Source organism: Camelina sativa, chromosome 20 (assembly GCF_000633955.1).
Source record: "Camelina sativa cultivar DH55 chromosome 20, Cs, whole genome shotgun sequence".
In the NCBI taxonomy this organism is placed as follows: Eukaryota; Viridiplantae; Streptophyta; class Magnoliopsida; order Brassicales; family Brassicaceae; genus Camelina; species Camelina sativa.
This window is the reverse complement of record NC_025704.1, coordinates 10,898,067-10,911,581: the sequence shown is the minus strand read 5'-3', so window position 1 is coordinate 10,911,581 and position 13,515 is coordinate 10,898,067. Positions and strand designations below refer to the sequence as shown.

Genomic DNA, 13,515 nt, shown 5'->3' with positions numbered 1-13,515 from the left:
AAAAGAACAGAGAAGGAGCTAATAAGGGAGACATGTTAATATAAGACAATGTGAGACATCAAACTAAACTGGCAAAGGAAGAGGTAAGAGTGTAAGATACATTAGCAAGAGGACCTCGTTTCTCCGAGAGCTCGTTAATGTCTTTGACAATGTCGAAGACTGCCTCAGGCTGAGCTAGTTTACGTGCGTTGCTTGAAGTTTGTTCCAGCTCATCTGTCTTTGTGCTAAACCATTCCCCAACGATTCTAGCTGTCTCTTTAGGACTTCTTGTGAACACTCCTGCACCATTCTCCACTACGTATGGCACATTCCCTTTTTCCTGTTTGATTTCAAAGCTAATTGATTTGAGAATTTATACATATATGAGCTGGTTACATTAAAATAAAAGGTCTCAACTCTCAACCGACCTGTCCAGGAATGTAATCGTTGAGGATGATTGGAAGTGATCGAATCAGCGATTCAGCAATTGTTCCCGGTCCAGCCTGCAAGATTCGTACAATATTTAGCTTATGAACATTTTGGTGAATAGAGGTAGGCATAGAAACAGAAACACCGGTNCAAGCGATAGCTCGTGCATTCAGACCGGGACAGCAGAAAGTTGTTTATGTTTATCAGCTCTTGTCCAGAGGAACATTGGAGGAAGACAAGTACAGGAGAACGACATGGAAAGAGTGGGTTTCAAGTATGATATTCAGTGAGGAGTTTGTTGAGGATCCGTCTCTATGGCAAGCTGAGAAGATTGAAGATGATGTTCTTAGAGAGATCGTTGGAGAAGATAGAGTCAAATCTTTCCATATGATCATGAAGAATGAGAAGGCTTCAACAGGGTGATGGTTTGTATAAAAAAGAATACTAACTAATAAAGAGCCTGCAGTTTTCTGCAAACAGAAACAAAAAGGTTAGTTCTCTGTTTTTACCATGGCTTTGAATATCCCAAGTCCCTAGAGCTCATGTGTGTCATATATACTAATATGTATAAGTAAATTATGTGAAAATGTATCATATACTTATGTAGAAGCCTGTCTTAAGTATTGTGAAATAGTGACAAAATCAATAACAATGTGAAATAATATAAGCAGTTATCCTATATGAACAAGTATATAGGCACATATCTCTCGTTAAATCTTAATTTTTTTTGTAATAGGCTAACAATGTTGCAAAGAGATCATGAACCTTTTCATTACATACAACTTTAATTAACAACAAAATTATACAAAAAAAAATGGAAAAAATAAAAGAACAGAGAAGGAGCTAATAAGGGAGACATGTTAATATAAGACAATGTGAGACATCAAACTAAACTGGCAAAGGAAGAGGTAAGAGTGTAAGATACATTAGCAAGAGGACCTCGTTTCTCCGAGAGCTCGTTAATGTCTTTGACAATGTCGAAGACTGCCTCAGGCTGAGCTAGTTTACGTGCGTTGCTTGAAGTTTGTTCCAGCTCATCTGTCTTTGTGCTAAACCATTCCCCAACGATTCTAGCTGTCTCTTTAGGACTTCTTGTGAACACTCCTGCACCATTCTCCACTACGTATGGCACATTCCCTTTTTCCTGTTTGATTTCAAAGCTAATTGATTTGAGAATTTATACATATATGAGCTGGTTACATTAAAATAAAAGGTCTCAACTCTCAACCGACCTGTCCAGGAATGTAATCGTTGAGGATGATTGGAAGTGATCGAATCAGCGATTCAGCAATTGTTCCCGGTCCAGCCTGCAAGATTCGTACAATATTTAGCTTATGAACATTTTGGTGAATAGAGGTAGGCATAGAAACAGAAACACCGGTTAATGGTGATTAAAACAAGAGTGGGATTGTTCTGTTCCTCTTACTTTTGTGATGATGCAGTCACAAGCTCCCATCCATTTTTCCATTTGAGTCTCGAATCCTCGAACCTATAATGTAAATATGAATTATATCTCCGAGTCTTGAAACCTATGAACCTCTAATAATGCCTAAGAAGTTTGCTTTAATCATATATACCTTAACAGGAATGTTCCATTCAATGGCTTCTAACGAAGATGCCAATTTCTTGTTACGTCCACATATAACAACCATTTGCCCGATGGGCTTCTTGTTCTCTTTATCATACAACGACTCCGCAAGAGCTTTGGCTGTTTCTTTCACAGGACCCATACCTTCCCCTCCTCCCATCAGTAGAACCGCATGAAGATCTTGATCCATCTCAAGCTCCTTTCTTAGATCATCCTTCACCAGAACTGCTCGTGCAAAAGATGGCCTCACAGGTAAACCAAAAACACGTACTTGAGACTCATCAAGCCCATCAAACAACGCCCTTTTCGCCACTTTTTGAGACGGGCAATAGCACCTATTCACCCCTGGATGAAACCTAAACCACACAGAAGATAAAAATCAAATCTTTGCAGCGACCATCTTCTCTCAAAGACTAAAAGCAGAGCTAATTATAAATATATACCAAGTAGGATGACAAGTGTTGAGATCAGTAATAACGGTGACAAAGAGGACTCTTTTCTGTAGCTCTTGCCATTTAAGAACCCACAAAGGGATATGTTGCATCAGAGGATGAACACTAATGATAATCTCCGGCTTGTACTCCATCAAACCAGCTTCTACTTCCTTGGCGTAATAGGCAGCAATGGCTGCAAGGTAACAAGAGTGGATCCATTTCGGAGATGTGCCGTGAAAAGCAACTTTCCAAAGCTGAACATGCTTCACCATGNATGCAGTCACAAGCTCCCATCCATTTTTCCATTTGAGTCTCGAATCCTCGAACCTATAATGTAAATATGAATTATATCTCCGAGTCTTGAAACCTATGAACCTCTAATAATGCCTAAGAAGTTTGCTTTAATCATATATACCTTAACAGGAATGTTCCATTCAATGGCTTCTAACGAAGATGCCAATTTCTTGTTACGTCCACATATAACAACCATTTGCCCGATGGGCTTCTTGTTCTCTTTATCATACAACGACTCCGCAAGAGCTTTGGCTGTTTCTTTCACAGGACCCATACCTTCCCCTCCTCCCATCAGTAGAACCGCATGAAGATCTTGATCCATCTCAAGCTCCTTTCTTAGATCATCCTTCACCAGAACTGCTCGTGCAAAAGATGGCCTCACAGGTAAACCAAAAACACGTACTTGAGACTCATCAAGCCCATCAAACAACGCCCTTTTCGCCACTTTTTGAGACGGGCAATAGCACCTATTCACCCCTGGATGAAACCTAAACCACACAGAAGATAAAAATCAAATCTTTGCAGCGACCATCTTCTCTCAAAGACTAAAAGCAGAGCTAATTATAAATATATACCAAGTAGGATGACAAGTGTTGAGATCAGTAATAACGGTGACAAAGAGGACTCTTTTCTGTAGCTCTTGCCATTTAAGAACCCACAAAGGGATATGTTGCATCAGAGGATGAACACTAATGATAATCTCCGGCTTGTACTCCATCAAACCAGCTTCTACTTCCTTGGCGTAATAGGCAGCAATGGCTGCAAGGTAACAAGAGTGGATCCATTTCGGAGATGTGCCGTGAAAAGCAACTTTCCAAAGCTGAACATGCTTCACCATGAACTTATATGATCTCTCCATATCATTCAATGGCCACCCTGTGTATTCCTTCCACACATCTTTCACAATTACCTATTATTCAAAACCACTCACCAAAAATCAAAAAGACCATTCCTTTTCTTGTTGAACAAACTATACAATATGGTCAGCATTGTTCTTTCTTTACCCTGTATTTATCTCCGAACTCGATCTTGAAAGCGTCACGGATAGCTTCAGCGGAGGCACGGTGACCGCCACCAGTGTCGCTCATGAGGATCAAGACGTTCTTCGTCCTCTGAGCACCGATCTCGACAAGCTCCATTGCTGATTCATCCTCGTCGCTGTAACAAAGATCATTGTCGTTTTCGTCGTAGCTTTTGCTACGGTGGATGTGATGATGGGTATGACGTTGAGTCGTCGTTTGGCCGCCTGCTNCTGGATGAAACCTAAACCACACAGAAGATAAAAATCAAATCTTTGCAGCGACCATCTTCTCTCAAAGACTAAAAGCAGAGCTAATTATAAATATATACCAAGTAGGATGACAAGTGTTGAGATCAGTAATAACGGTGACAAAGAGGACTCTTTTCTGTAGCTCTTGCCATTTAAGAACCCACAAAGGGATATGTTGCATCAGAGGATGAACACTAATGATAATCTCCGGCTTGTACTCCATCAAACCAGCTTCTACTTCCTTGGCGTAATAGGCAGCAATGGCTGCAAGGTAACAAGAGTGGATCCATTTCGGAGATGTGCCGTGAAAAGCAACTTTCCAAAGCTGAACATGCTTCACCATGAACTTATATGATCTCTCCATATCATTCAATGGCCACCCTGTGTATTCCTTCCACACATCTTTCACAATTACCTATTATTCAAAACCACTCACCAAAAATCAAAAAGACCATTCCTTTTCTTGTTGAACAAACTATACAATATGGTCAGCATTGTTCTTTCTTTACCCTGTATTTATCTCCGAACTCGATCTTGAAAGCGTCACGGATAGCTTCAGCGGAGGCACGGTGACCGCCACCAGTGTCGCTCATGAGGATCAAGACGTTCTTCGTCCTCTGAGCACCGATCTCGACAAGCTCCATTGCTGATTCATCCTCGTCGCTGTAACAAAGATCATTGTCGTTTTCGTCGTAGCTTTTGCTACGGTGGATGTGATGATGGGTATGACGTTGAGTCGTCGTTTGGCCGCCTGCTACGGCGGATTTGGAAGTACCGTAGAGTCGTTCGAGCACTTTCTCTGCAAGGGACATGACCGTCGTGGCCATTTGAACAGAGGAGGAGGAGAAAGAGAAGAGATGAGTCTCTGAGAGAGCTGTTTAGGAGACACACAAAAACGGAGACTTTCCCGGAAAGAGAGAGAGAGAGAGAGAGAGGGTTTAGGGAGAAATGTTGTAAGAGAGGAACATGGAAGAGGAGAGAAACAGAGAAGAGTGGTTGTTTGTACTTTGAATGATTGATGACATTACAGCCGTCAGAATCGCCTTCTTTTTTTGGATTGTTCGATTTGCAAAAAGATTCGAATATCCCCCGAAATCGTCGATTTTTTTCACTTTTTTCCTTTTTTTTGGCCGTTCATATTTATGTTTTCAATTCCTGCAAAACCCCTAAAATAAACCTAAATATTTGACAAACGAATAAAATAGACAATTAATTATGCAAAATAATCTAGACATTATTTTGTAAAATGAAAAACACCAAATTCCTCAAAGAAAATAAAAAATGATAATTAATAAATAATGGCATGAGAAGAAATAATATTTAGCTAAATAATGGAAATATTTAAAATTTTAGTGACATTAATAAATCAGGGAATTTATCACAATATATACATTTATATTTGTCTACACACGTTACGGAAAAGAACCAGAATAATTATTGGGCTATAAGATATATGTTAAAAATACATTAGTGTTTCTCTAATCAAAGGAAAAGGAAACCTTATTAATTAAGAATAGGAAAATACTCTTATACTGTATATCAATATAAATATACTTGTAACAATGTAAAAAAAGAAACCAAACAAACCTTTTGTGAAATCTCTCATCAAATTCGCCTCCTTCGTCTTCATTGTTCATACAAAGTAAGATCCTGTTTTGATATCTCTATATACATAATAAAATCCATACGAAAACTGTTTATGTTCTATCGATACATAATATGATCTAATATTAACTCTATCTAGCTCTTCTGATTTTGCAGGCACCGAGTTTCATCATGGACGGCTGTAACAAAATACTCGTCTTCTTTTTGGTCGCGCTTATGGCAGTTCTGATCAACAACTACTACTACAAGAAAGAAGACAATTCCCCCGTAATCGTGGTAGAAAAAAACGTCGGCTTAAACTATGGCCTCCTCGGAAACAACCTCCCATCTCCCCCCAAAGTTATAAGCTTTTACAAGTCATTAGGGATTACCAAAATACGAATCTTCGACCCCAACACTGAGGTTCTTAATGCCTTACGTGGCAACCGTGATATTCAAGTCATCGTAGGTGTTAAGGATCACTATCTCGCTGCTCTTGCCGAGAGCGAAGAAGCTGTTAAGAACTGGTTCTCGACCAACATCGAGCCTTACTTAGCCGACGTAAACATCACGGTCCTCACCGTCGGTAACGAAGTCATCCCCGGTCCAATCGGTCCTCACGTGCTTCCCGTCGTGCAGTCTCTCACCAGCCTTGTCAAGTCGAGGAACCTACCGATCTTGATAAGCACCGTAGTGGCGATGTCTAACCTCGAGCAATCTTACCCACCTTCGGCTGGATCGTTCTCTCCCCAAGCTCGTGAGCAACTAGTTCCTGTACTCAAGTTCTTGTCTCAAACCAACACGCCTATCTTCGTCAACATCTACCCTTACTTCGCTTACGTGTCCGATCCCATCCACATCAGTCTCGATTACGCCATCTTCAACAATAAACATGTCGCTTTCCAGGACGGGCAAATGAAGTATACAAACCTGTTTGATGCCATCTTCGACGCTTTCGTGTCCGCAATGGAGAAGGAGGGAGTGATGGATTTACCAATGGTGGTGTCCGAGACCGGATGGCCTTCCCACGGTAACGGGGAGATGACAACGCGTTACATTGCCTCTACATACAACAGAAACTTTGTCAAACATATTGAAAGTGGGGCAGGGACGCCCAAGAGGCCAAACAGAAGCATTGAAGGGTATTTATTCGCAACCTTTAACGAGAATCAGAAACCAGCTGGGACTGAACAGAACTTTGGGTTGTACTATCCTACTAATATGAAGCCTGTCTACAAGATGTTTTGATTTTTTAGATTCTTCTTGATTCTTAGAATTTCATTAAGTTTTAACGCTCTATTTGTTTGTAATAGAGTGTGACAATAATAATAAGTCTATTCTATAGGATTTTGTTTTTCTTTTGATAATGAGATCTTAATGTTTTTTGCAAAAATAAACTTCGGACCTTTGGGATCATTGATATTCGTAACGCAACACAATGCAGCCTCACAAATAGTTAAGTGTTTTTATCTGTGAACCAAAAAGAATCTTGAAAAGTATTTTCAGATTAATGCAGCTTCGATTTGTCTTCGACCATATTGATAAATGATAATAATTATAGTACAGCTCCACATGCTTCTTAGTCATCTCATAGACAAGTCAGGAGGATTTTCTCTGGTGTGCTCTTGTATGGTTTTCTTTCCAAGTTGGGTCTCAGAGTTCTCATGGGATGTAACTGGACCAATTAGTTTCTTTAGTGCTCTGTTTTAGTGTTAATGTGTTTTCAACTAGCAGTTGGGAAAGTCCACTTTAGACTCTCTCTTTATTGTTTTAGAATTGCAACAGAAACACAATGCAGCCTTGCATGTTGTAACAAACAATAGCAACAAATTCGATTATGAAACGAAAGAGACCATTTTGAAAGTATTTTCAGATCAATGCAGCTTCCATTGGTCTTCGACCCTGTTGATAATACTGGAAGTAGAGCTCCACGTACTTCTTAACTGTTTTATACAACCTTGGTCTTGCCTCAGACACAAGCCCTTCTACAGGCTGAATCTCTTTTTCTTCACCCGGTACACAAAACGTTGCCACAGATATCCTTTCCTTTTCGCTGTTAGTCACCACTCTATGAACCGGGCTCTTGTATATCCCATTGCTCATTATCTGAACACACACACAAGAGAGAGACAAAGAGAGAGAGAGAGAGAGAGAGAGAGAGAGAGAGAGAGAGAGAGAGATTATGTCAAAATTACACCAATCAATGTTTCAAAAATCATATGCATATATCTCTACATAATTGATTACCTCCATTTGATCTCCAATATTGATAAGAATTGTGTCATTAACTATAGGAGCTTTATACCACTTGCCATCTTTGAGGAACTGAAGCCCTTCCACATCTTTGTCCGGTAAGAGAAGAGTAAAAGCCGAGCCATCAGCATGCGGTTTAACCCCAATAACCTTGTCTGGCCTCGGACATGGGGGATACATGTTGAATCTTGTATCCATCGTAGCACTTTCTCCATACATGTCTAGAAAGCTATTCTCTTCTAACTCCAACGATCTAGCCATGGCCTTAAAGAACTTCTCAACCACTACCCGTTGCTTCATTGTGTATTCATCTAAAGTTTCCCTGAAGATAAGATTGTCAAAACATTGACGAACTGTTAAAACAGTAAGGTATTACATGACTTTACCTGAATCCGATTGGGAGTTCAGGCCAGAACTTAAGTTTTCTCTGATCTTCAGGGTAAGTAGTGAGATACAAACGGTCAATCCAATCAAAAACTTGATCATCCCACAGAATCATGTCGTTCCCATATCCTTGCATACTACCAGTGTCTCTGGCGCACTTCTGTTTCTCTTCTGTCGGAAGCGCAAAGAACTCCTTGGTTAGCTTGTAAATATTGTCAAGAAACGCTTCTGTAATTCCATGATTCATCACCTATATGTATCCATAATAAATCAAACTTCATTATTTCACAAGAACTTCAATAAAATTTCATGACTCTGATATCATCAAGAAGAGTCAAACCTGAACAACTCCCCATGTAGAGAGTGCCGAGTGAAGCTTACTCAACTCTGCCCGACCGTCTTCAGAAGCAGAGAGGAGAAGACTGAGATCGATGGCTGGAATGTCCATCTCCGGAACCGGACCGTTAAGAGGTTGACTTTCATCGTCGCCGGTGGATGTCTGGAGATATCTATCCGGTATTCCTTCGTCGGCTGCAACCACTTCCTGGACAGTCTTGAACTTTGGCTTCTCCATTGTTGCTTGCTACTGAGTTTTTAGAGGATCTTAAGCGTTTTGGGACGAAAGAGCTTATTTAATAAGACCATCCATACACGATCTTGACTTTGTCGTTGGTTTGGCATTTTCTAAAGCCAAAAGCTTAAAGATAACACTATTTTAATATGCAAAAGAAGCAAGTTGCCTTTTGATAACGTTATATTTCGAACCTCGATGACTTGTTTTTACAACATACAAATGAATTAGTTAAAGTCTAAAAAATCAACCTTTGTAAAACAAGAAAACAAGTTAAAATTCAATCTACAAAAATTACATATAGAAAAAAATTGTAAATCATTTTTGTTTTGAAGCATATTCATGAGTAGAATTTTTTTTGGCTCCTACTGTTTCCTAAAATCTGTCACATGATGAAAAGTCAAGTGTAGTATTAAGAGAACTTGAAACAAGTAATAAAAGAGAATGGCTGATATCAAACAATTGTACATTTAGTGCTTTGGACATGTTTTGATGTGATTGAGTTTTTTTTTTTTTTGTTACAGATGAAAACAAAAGGGCGATTTAGGTGGATAACCAAATTCACTAAAAAAATGAAGAAAATAGCATGCTAATCATAGGAATTAGGTGAGTAACCAGAGGGGGCTGTGATTTTACCATTTTACACCCACATGTCGTGAACAAGAAAATGTGATGGCGGTGGAGTTCAATGACGTGTCCTAGTAGGCTTGTAGCTCTGTTTAGTGACCATGCATAAACCGTAAATTGTCTAATCAGTGTCATAACACAAAACTTATTAGCAAAGTAATTTGAATTTAAAACTATATCTTAGCTATGGTATAGAGTTTGTGGTGAATAAATAGAGTAGAGCCGTCGCTTTCTTTATCAGTTCGAACAGCTGTGTTGTGAATGGTATGAACGAGGAGAGTAGTAGGTTCGCAGTAAAGGAATTTATTCCAACCGAGAAGGTAAAAAGCTTTAATTTGTCTGGTTCATTAATTGTGTTGCTGATGCGGATCTTTCGAAAAGTGGTTCACTATGCCTATGTGTATTAAATATAGTTTCCATTTTCAACCGTACTATATAGCGGCAGCAAGTCTATAAGAACTCCTAAGTGTGGATATGTAGATTGGGATGAAAAGAGCGTGGTGTGTTTGATCCGTATGGTTTTAGATTAATATTGTATAGGACAGTAGTAGCAGGTCGTATACGGTCCTGTATATCACTGTTTTTTGATATCCTACTTACGCCTCTGTTTCCATGTGTGTTCGCAGATGAGTGTGAAAGACCAGGTGCGTGTGATTTTAGGCGAGTGGATAAAAGTCGATAGTTTCGTATGGAACTTTGAGCCAGAGACAGTTCCGGGGAACCATTACGTCCGGCTTAGAGATGGAATGACATACAAACAACTGGTGGCGAAGGTGAAGGAGAAGCTGGTGTTGCGTGCACATGAAGTTGTCATTAAGATGTCTTACCAATTTCCTGCGTGGTTTGAACTTGATGAGGGTAACGGATCCACCCCGCAATACATTACTGACGATGAAGAGGTTGCTGTATTCATAAGGATGCGGCGTTTTATAGAAGAAGTTGACCTATGCGTAAGTGTTGTTAACAAGAGTTGTCCTAAACAAGCTTCGCCCCCACCTCCGCGGAGACATTGGCTGCGCTATGTCTCTGCTAATGATGATGAAGATTCTGAATCAGACTCAGATGATATTGACTGGCATGAATTTGCATTAGACTACTCAACGCCAAAACCGAAACAACAATCAGAAAACCAAACAAACGTTGCGAAGGAGGATATCATCATGGCCTCGGTGCAGCCGACAGCGCAGTCAGGCATCGTTATCAAAGAAGGCGGTGGTAGCAGTCGGAAGAAGCCTACTAGCAGTTGTGCACGTGATAAAGGAAAAGCTGTTGCGGATGCTGATGGAGAGGAAACTTCTTCGGACAGTGATGACAATGACTTCCAGATTGTCCCCTTTTCGCAACCTGATAATCCAATGCTAGTTGAGTGTAGCCAAGCTCGGCCTCGCCACAATGATCCTGTCACCGAAGGTGAGCCAAATAGACCCCCCTCTGACGCAACTTCTACTGGGAGCACAGAAGGCATAGGTGTTGAAGTGGAAGTTAACTCTGTTACAATGTGGGGACGAGTGGAGGAAGCCTTACATTCCATGCTATCAGATATGACTGACGATCCGGCGTTGTTCTGCCGTGATGCACCACCGGTATTCAATGATGGAAAAGGTGAAGGTAATTCATACTAACAGAGTACAAGAAACATATAGTAGGTATTGTAAAATCAATATTATGGAACATATGGAAACTAACACTCTGTCGCGCTCGTACTGCTGCAGGTGTCGACACAGCTATATCAGACATACAGTACGAAGGGGACAAGTTGTTTGTTGGGCGTGTTTTCAAATCAAAGTCAGATTGCAAGATAAAGATTGCCATACATGCTATCAATCGGAAGTTCCATTTCAGGACAAGCCGGTCAACACCAAAATTCATGGTGCTCAAATGTATATCGAAGTCATGTCCGTGGTGTGTTTATGCAGCTAAGATTGATTCTTCTGATCATTTCCAAGTACGCCAAGCAACTCAAAAACATACCTGCACGGTTGATGAGAGGAGGAGCTACCATCGACTGGCAACCACACAAGTTATTGGAGAGATAATGCAGAGCCATTTCGTGGGCGTGAGGCGTGGTCCAAACGCGGCTGCAATCCGCAAAATTCTACTTGACGAGTACCATATCAACATATCTTACTGGAAAGCTTGGCGTGCAAGGGAGGTGGCAATGGAGCTGTCAATGGGTTCAATGGCTGGTAGCTATGCCCTTCTGCCCACATATATTGGATTACTACAGCAAACAAATCCCGGGTCTGTCTGTTTCACTGAGCATGTCGACGAGCCTGATGGGGCAATGCGATTTAAATACCAATTCATCGCATATGCAGCATGTGTTAAAGGGTATCAATACATGAGGAAAGTTGTGGTGGTTGATGGAACTTCCATGAAGGCTCGATATGGTGGTTGCCTCCTTACCGCAAGCTGTCAAGATGGCAATTTCCAAATTTTTCCGCTTGCTTTCGCGGTAGTTGATAGCGAGAACGATGATTCTTGGGAGTGGTTTTTCAGGAGCCTTTCTACATTTGTACACGACACCACCGACTTAGTTTTCATTTCAGATCGACACAACAGCATATATACTGGGTTGCGGAAGGTAATTGTTAAGAATTAACGTCTGTTCTTTTGTAACATATAGTTTTTAAAACACCTCTGCTGAAATACTAATCACTATACCATTTTAGGTATACACTGAGGCGCACCACTCAGCCTGTACGGTGCATCTTTGGCGCAATGTGCGCCATCTATACAAGCCCCAGTTGCTGGCTGGTCTAATGTCTTCGGCAGCTAGAGCATTTGTCATTGAAGATTTCAACAAAAAATTCTTGGAAATTCAACGAGTTAACCCTGGTTGTGCAGCTTATCTAGTGGACATTGGTAAGCACTTGGTCAACTCTGTTTCAATCTAACTTACTCTGTATTCAATTAACAGAGATAAGTCATGAATATATTTTTACAGGGTTCACACACTGGACCAGGGTTCATTCGCAAGGGAAGAGGTACAATATCATGGACAGTAACATTGCAGAGTCATGGAACCAAGTACTTAAAGAGGCCAGAGAATATCCCCTCATTTGTATGTTAGAATACATCAGGACGACAGTGATGGAATGGTTTGCTATACGCCGAGCTAGGTCTGCACGTTCCGCTTCAGTAATAGCTTCAAAGTGTCGTGAAATTGTTGAGGAGAACTTCGAAAGTGCCATGTCTATGGCGGTTCGGCCTATTAGTGACTTTGAGTTCCAAGTCCAGATAAGGAGTGGAGAATGCTTCACTGTTAAATTGGTTGAAGGGACATGCTCATGCAACGAGTTTCAGTGTTTGAGCATACCTTGTCCGCATGTCATAGCAGCCGCAACGCGTTTAGGTGTGTCTATAGATACATTCGTTGACACAGCTTACTTTGAGGAGACTATCCGCCACTCATACGAAGAGAAGATATATCCAATTCCATCTGTTGGTGGTCATACTACGGCGGATGCTGCATCTGGAACCAGGGGTGACCTTAACCCACCACGTTCCCGCCGTCCACCAGGTAGACCCAAAAAAATCAGGATCTTGTCTAGAGGAGAGTTCAAGGTTTGTTTTATTAGTGTGAAAACGTAGTTGTACTTATCCCTTGCTGTGTTCCATTAATGCTAGACAATCTCTATTTATGTTACGTTAATGCAGCGTCCGCGCCCTAAATCAACAAGGAGATGTTCCCGTTTTTGCCGCACAGGGCACAACAAGGCATCTTGCAAAAACGCCATATAAGTAGTTATCTACAGCAATGGGGTACGTAGTATGTGCGGAGCGATGGTCTTTTGGATGTGTTCATAAATAATGGAAGCAACCAGTGCAATGATGTATATAGTATCGGTGACAGGGGCAATTTTTGACTCAAAATAATTTGGTATATCCAAGGATGGTGTATACCACTTTATTTTGAAGTATAAGCACCTCTACTTCTGTTCATATATTTGTATCTGGTTGCTAAATCGTCTATGGTGTATATAGTGTTGTAATGCTCACTGGCACAATGGTTTGTTTTTTGTGTAATATTAATAAAATACCCTGCTTGGCTATGTAATTAGTAACTCGAGTTCTCTTCTATGGCACTTCACGAACATAT

At 40.7% G+C, this 13,515-nt stretch overlaps 4 protein-coding genes across 4 annotated transcripts; 2 read left to right on the top strand and 2 right to left on the bottom strand.

The window, feature by feature from the left end:
• On the bottom strand, nt 1,197-4,978 carry LOC104770420 (monogalactosyldiacylglycerol synthase 2, chloroplastic-like). Its single transcript, XM_010494844.2, has 6 exons — nt 4,504-4,978; nt 4,075-4,409; nt 2,846-3,212; nt 1,835-1,897; nt 1,641-1,715; nt 1,197-1,552 (listed from the first exon to the last, which is right to left on the bottom strand). The coding sequence occupies exons 1-6, from the start codon at nt 4,819-4,821 to the stop codon at nt 1,292-1,294; spliced, it is 1,419 nt and encodes a 472-aa protein (XP_010493146.1). The 5' UTR covers nt 4,822-4,978; the 3' UTR covers nt 1,197-1,291.
• On the top strand, nt 5,816-6,826 carry LOC104772398 (probable glucan endo-1,3-beta-glucosidase BG4). The gene has a single exon (XM_010497021.1). It carries the CDS (start codon nt 5,816-5,818, stop codon nt 6,824-6,826), a length of 1,011 nt encoding a protein of 336 aa, XP_010495323.1.
• LOC104770419 (codeine O-demethylase-like) lies at nt 7,311-8,896 on the bottom strand. The gene is made up of 4 exons (XM_010494843.2): nt 8,556-8,896; nt 8,218-8,465; nt 7,826-8,153; nt 7,311-7,684 (listed from the first exon to the last, which is right to left on the bottom strand). Exons 1-4 carry the CDS (start codon nt 8,787-8,789, stop codon nt 7,448-7,450), a joined length of 1,047 nt encoding a protein of 348 aa, XP_010493145.1. The 5' UTR covers nt 8,790-8,896; the 3' UTR covers nt 7,311-7,447.
• On the top strand, nt 10,160-13,440 carry LOC109131166. The gene is made up of 4 exons (XM_019241839.1): nt 10,160-11,021; nt 11,126-11,997; nt 12,086-12,278; nt 12,361-13,440. Exons 1-4 carry the CDS (start codon nt 10,160-10,162, stop codon nt 13,005-13,007), a joined length of 2,574 nt encoding a protein of 857 aa, XP_019097384.1. The 3' UTR covers nt 13,008-13,440.

Excerpts from the sequence above, each read along its gene's own strand:
- LOC104770420 (XM_010494844.2), bottom strand. The coding sequence starts at position 4,821 with ATGGCCACGACGGTCATGTCCCTTGCAGAGAAAGTGCTCGAACGACTC. Across the intron at positions 4,410-4,503 it reads AGTTCGGAGATAAATACAGG|GTAATTGTGAAAGATGTGTG; the intron begins GTAAAGAAAGAA and ends TTTGAATAATAG. Across the intron at positions 3,213-4,074 it reads AACACTTGTCATCCTACTTG|GTTTCATCCAGGGGTGAATA; the intron begins GTATATATTTAT and ends TGTGTGGTTTAG.
- LOC104772398 (XM_010497021.1), top strand. The coding sequence starts at position 5,816 with ATGGCAGTTCTGATCAACAACTACTACTACAAGAAAGAAGACAATTCC.
- LOC104770419 (XM_010494843.2), bottom strand. The coding sequence starts at position 8,789 with ATGGAGAAGCCAAAGTTCAAGACTGTCCAGGAAGTGGTTGCAGCCGAC. Across the intron at positions 8,466-8,555 it reads CTACATGGGGAGTTGTTCAG|GTGATGAATCATGGAATTAC; the intron begins GTTTGACTCTTC and ends GGATACATATAG. Across the intron at positions 8,154-8,217 it reads GAACTCCCAATCGGATTCAG|GGAAACTTTAGATGAATACA; the intron begins GTAAAGTCATGT and ends TCTTATCTTCAG.
- LOC109131166 (XM_019241839.1), top strand. The coding sequence starts at position 10,160 with ATGACATACAAACAACTGGTGGCGAAGGTGAAGGAGAAGCTGGTGTTG. Across the intron at positions 11,998-12,085 it reads TATATACTGGGTTGCGGAAG|GTATACACTGAGGCGCACCA; the intron begins GTAATTGTTAAG and ends ATACCATTTTAG. Across the intron at positions 12,279-12,360 it reads AGCTTATCTAGTGGACATTG|GGTTCACACACTGGACCAGG; the intron begins GTAAGCACTTGG and ends ATATTTTTACAG.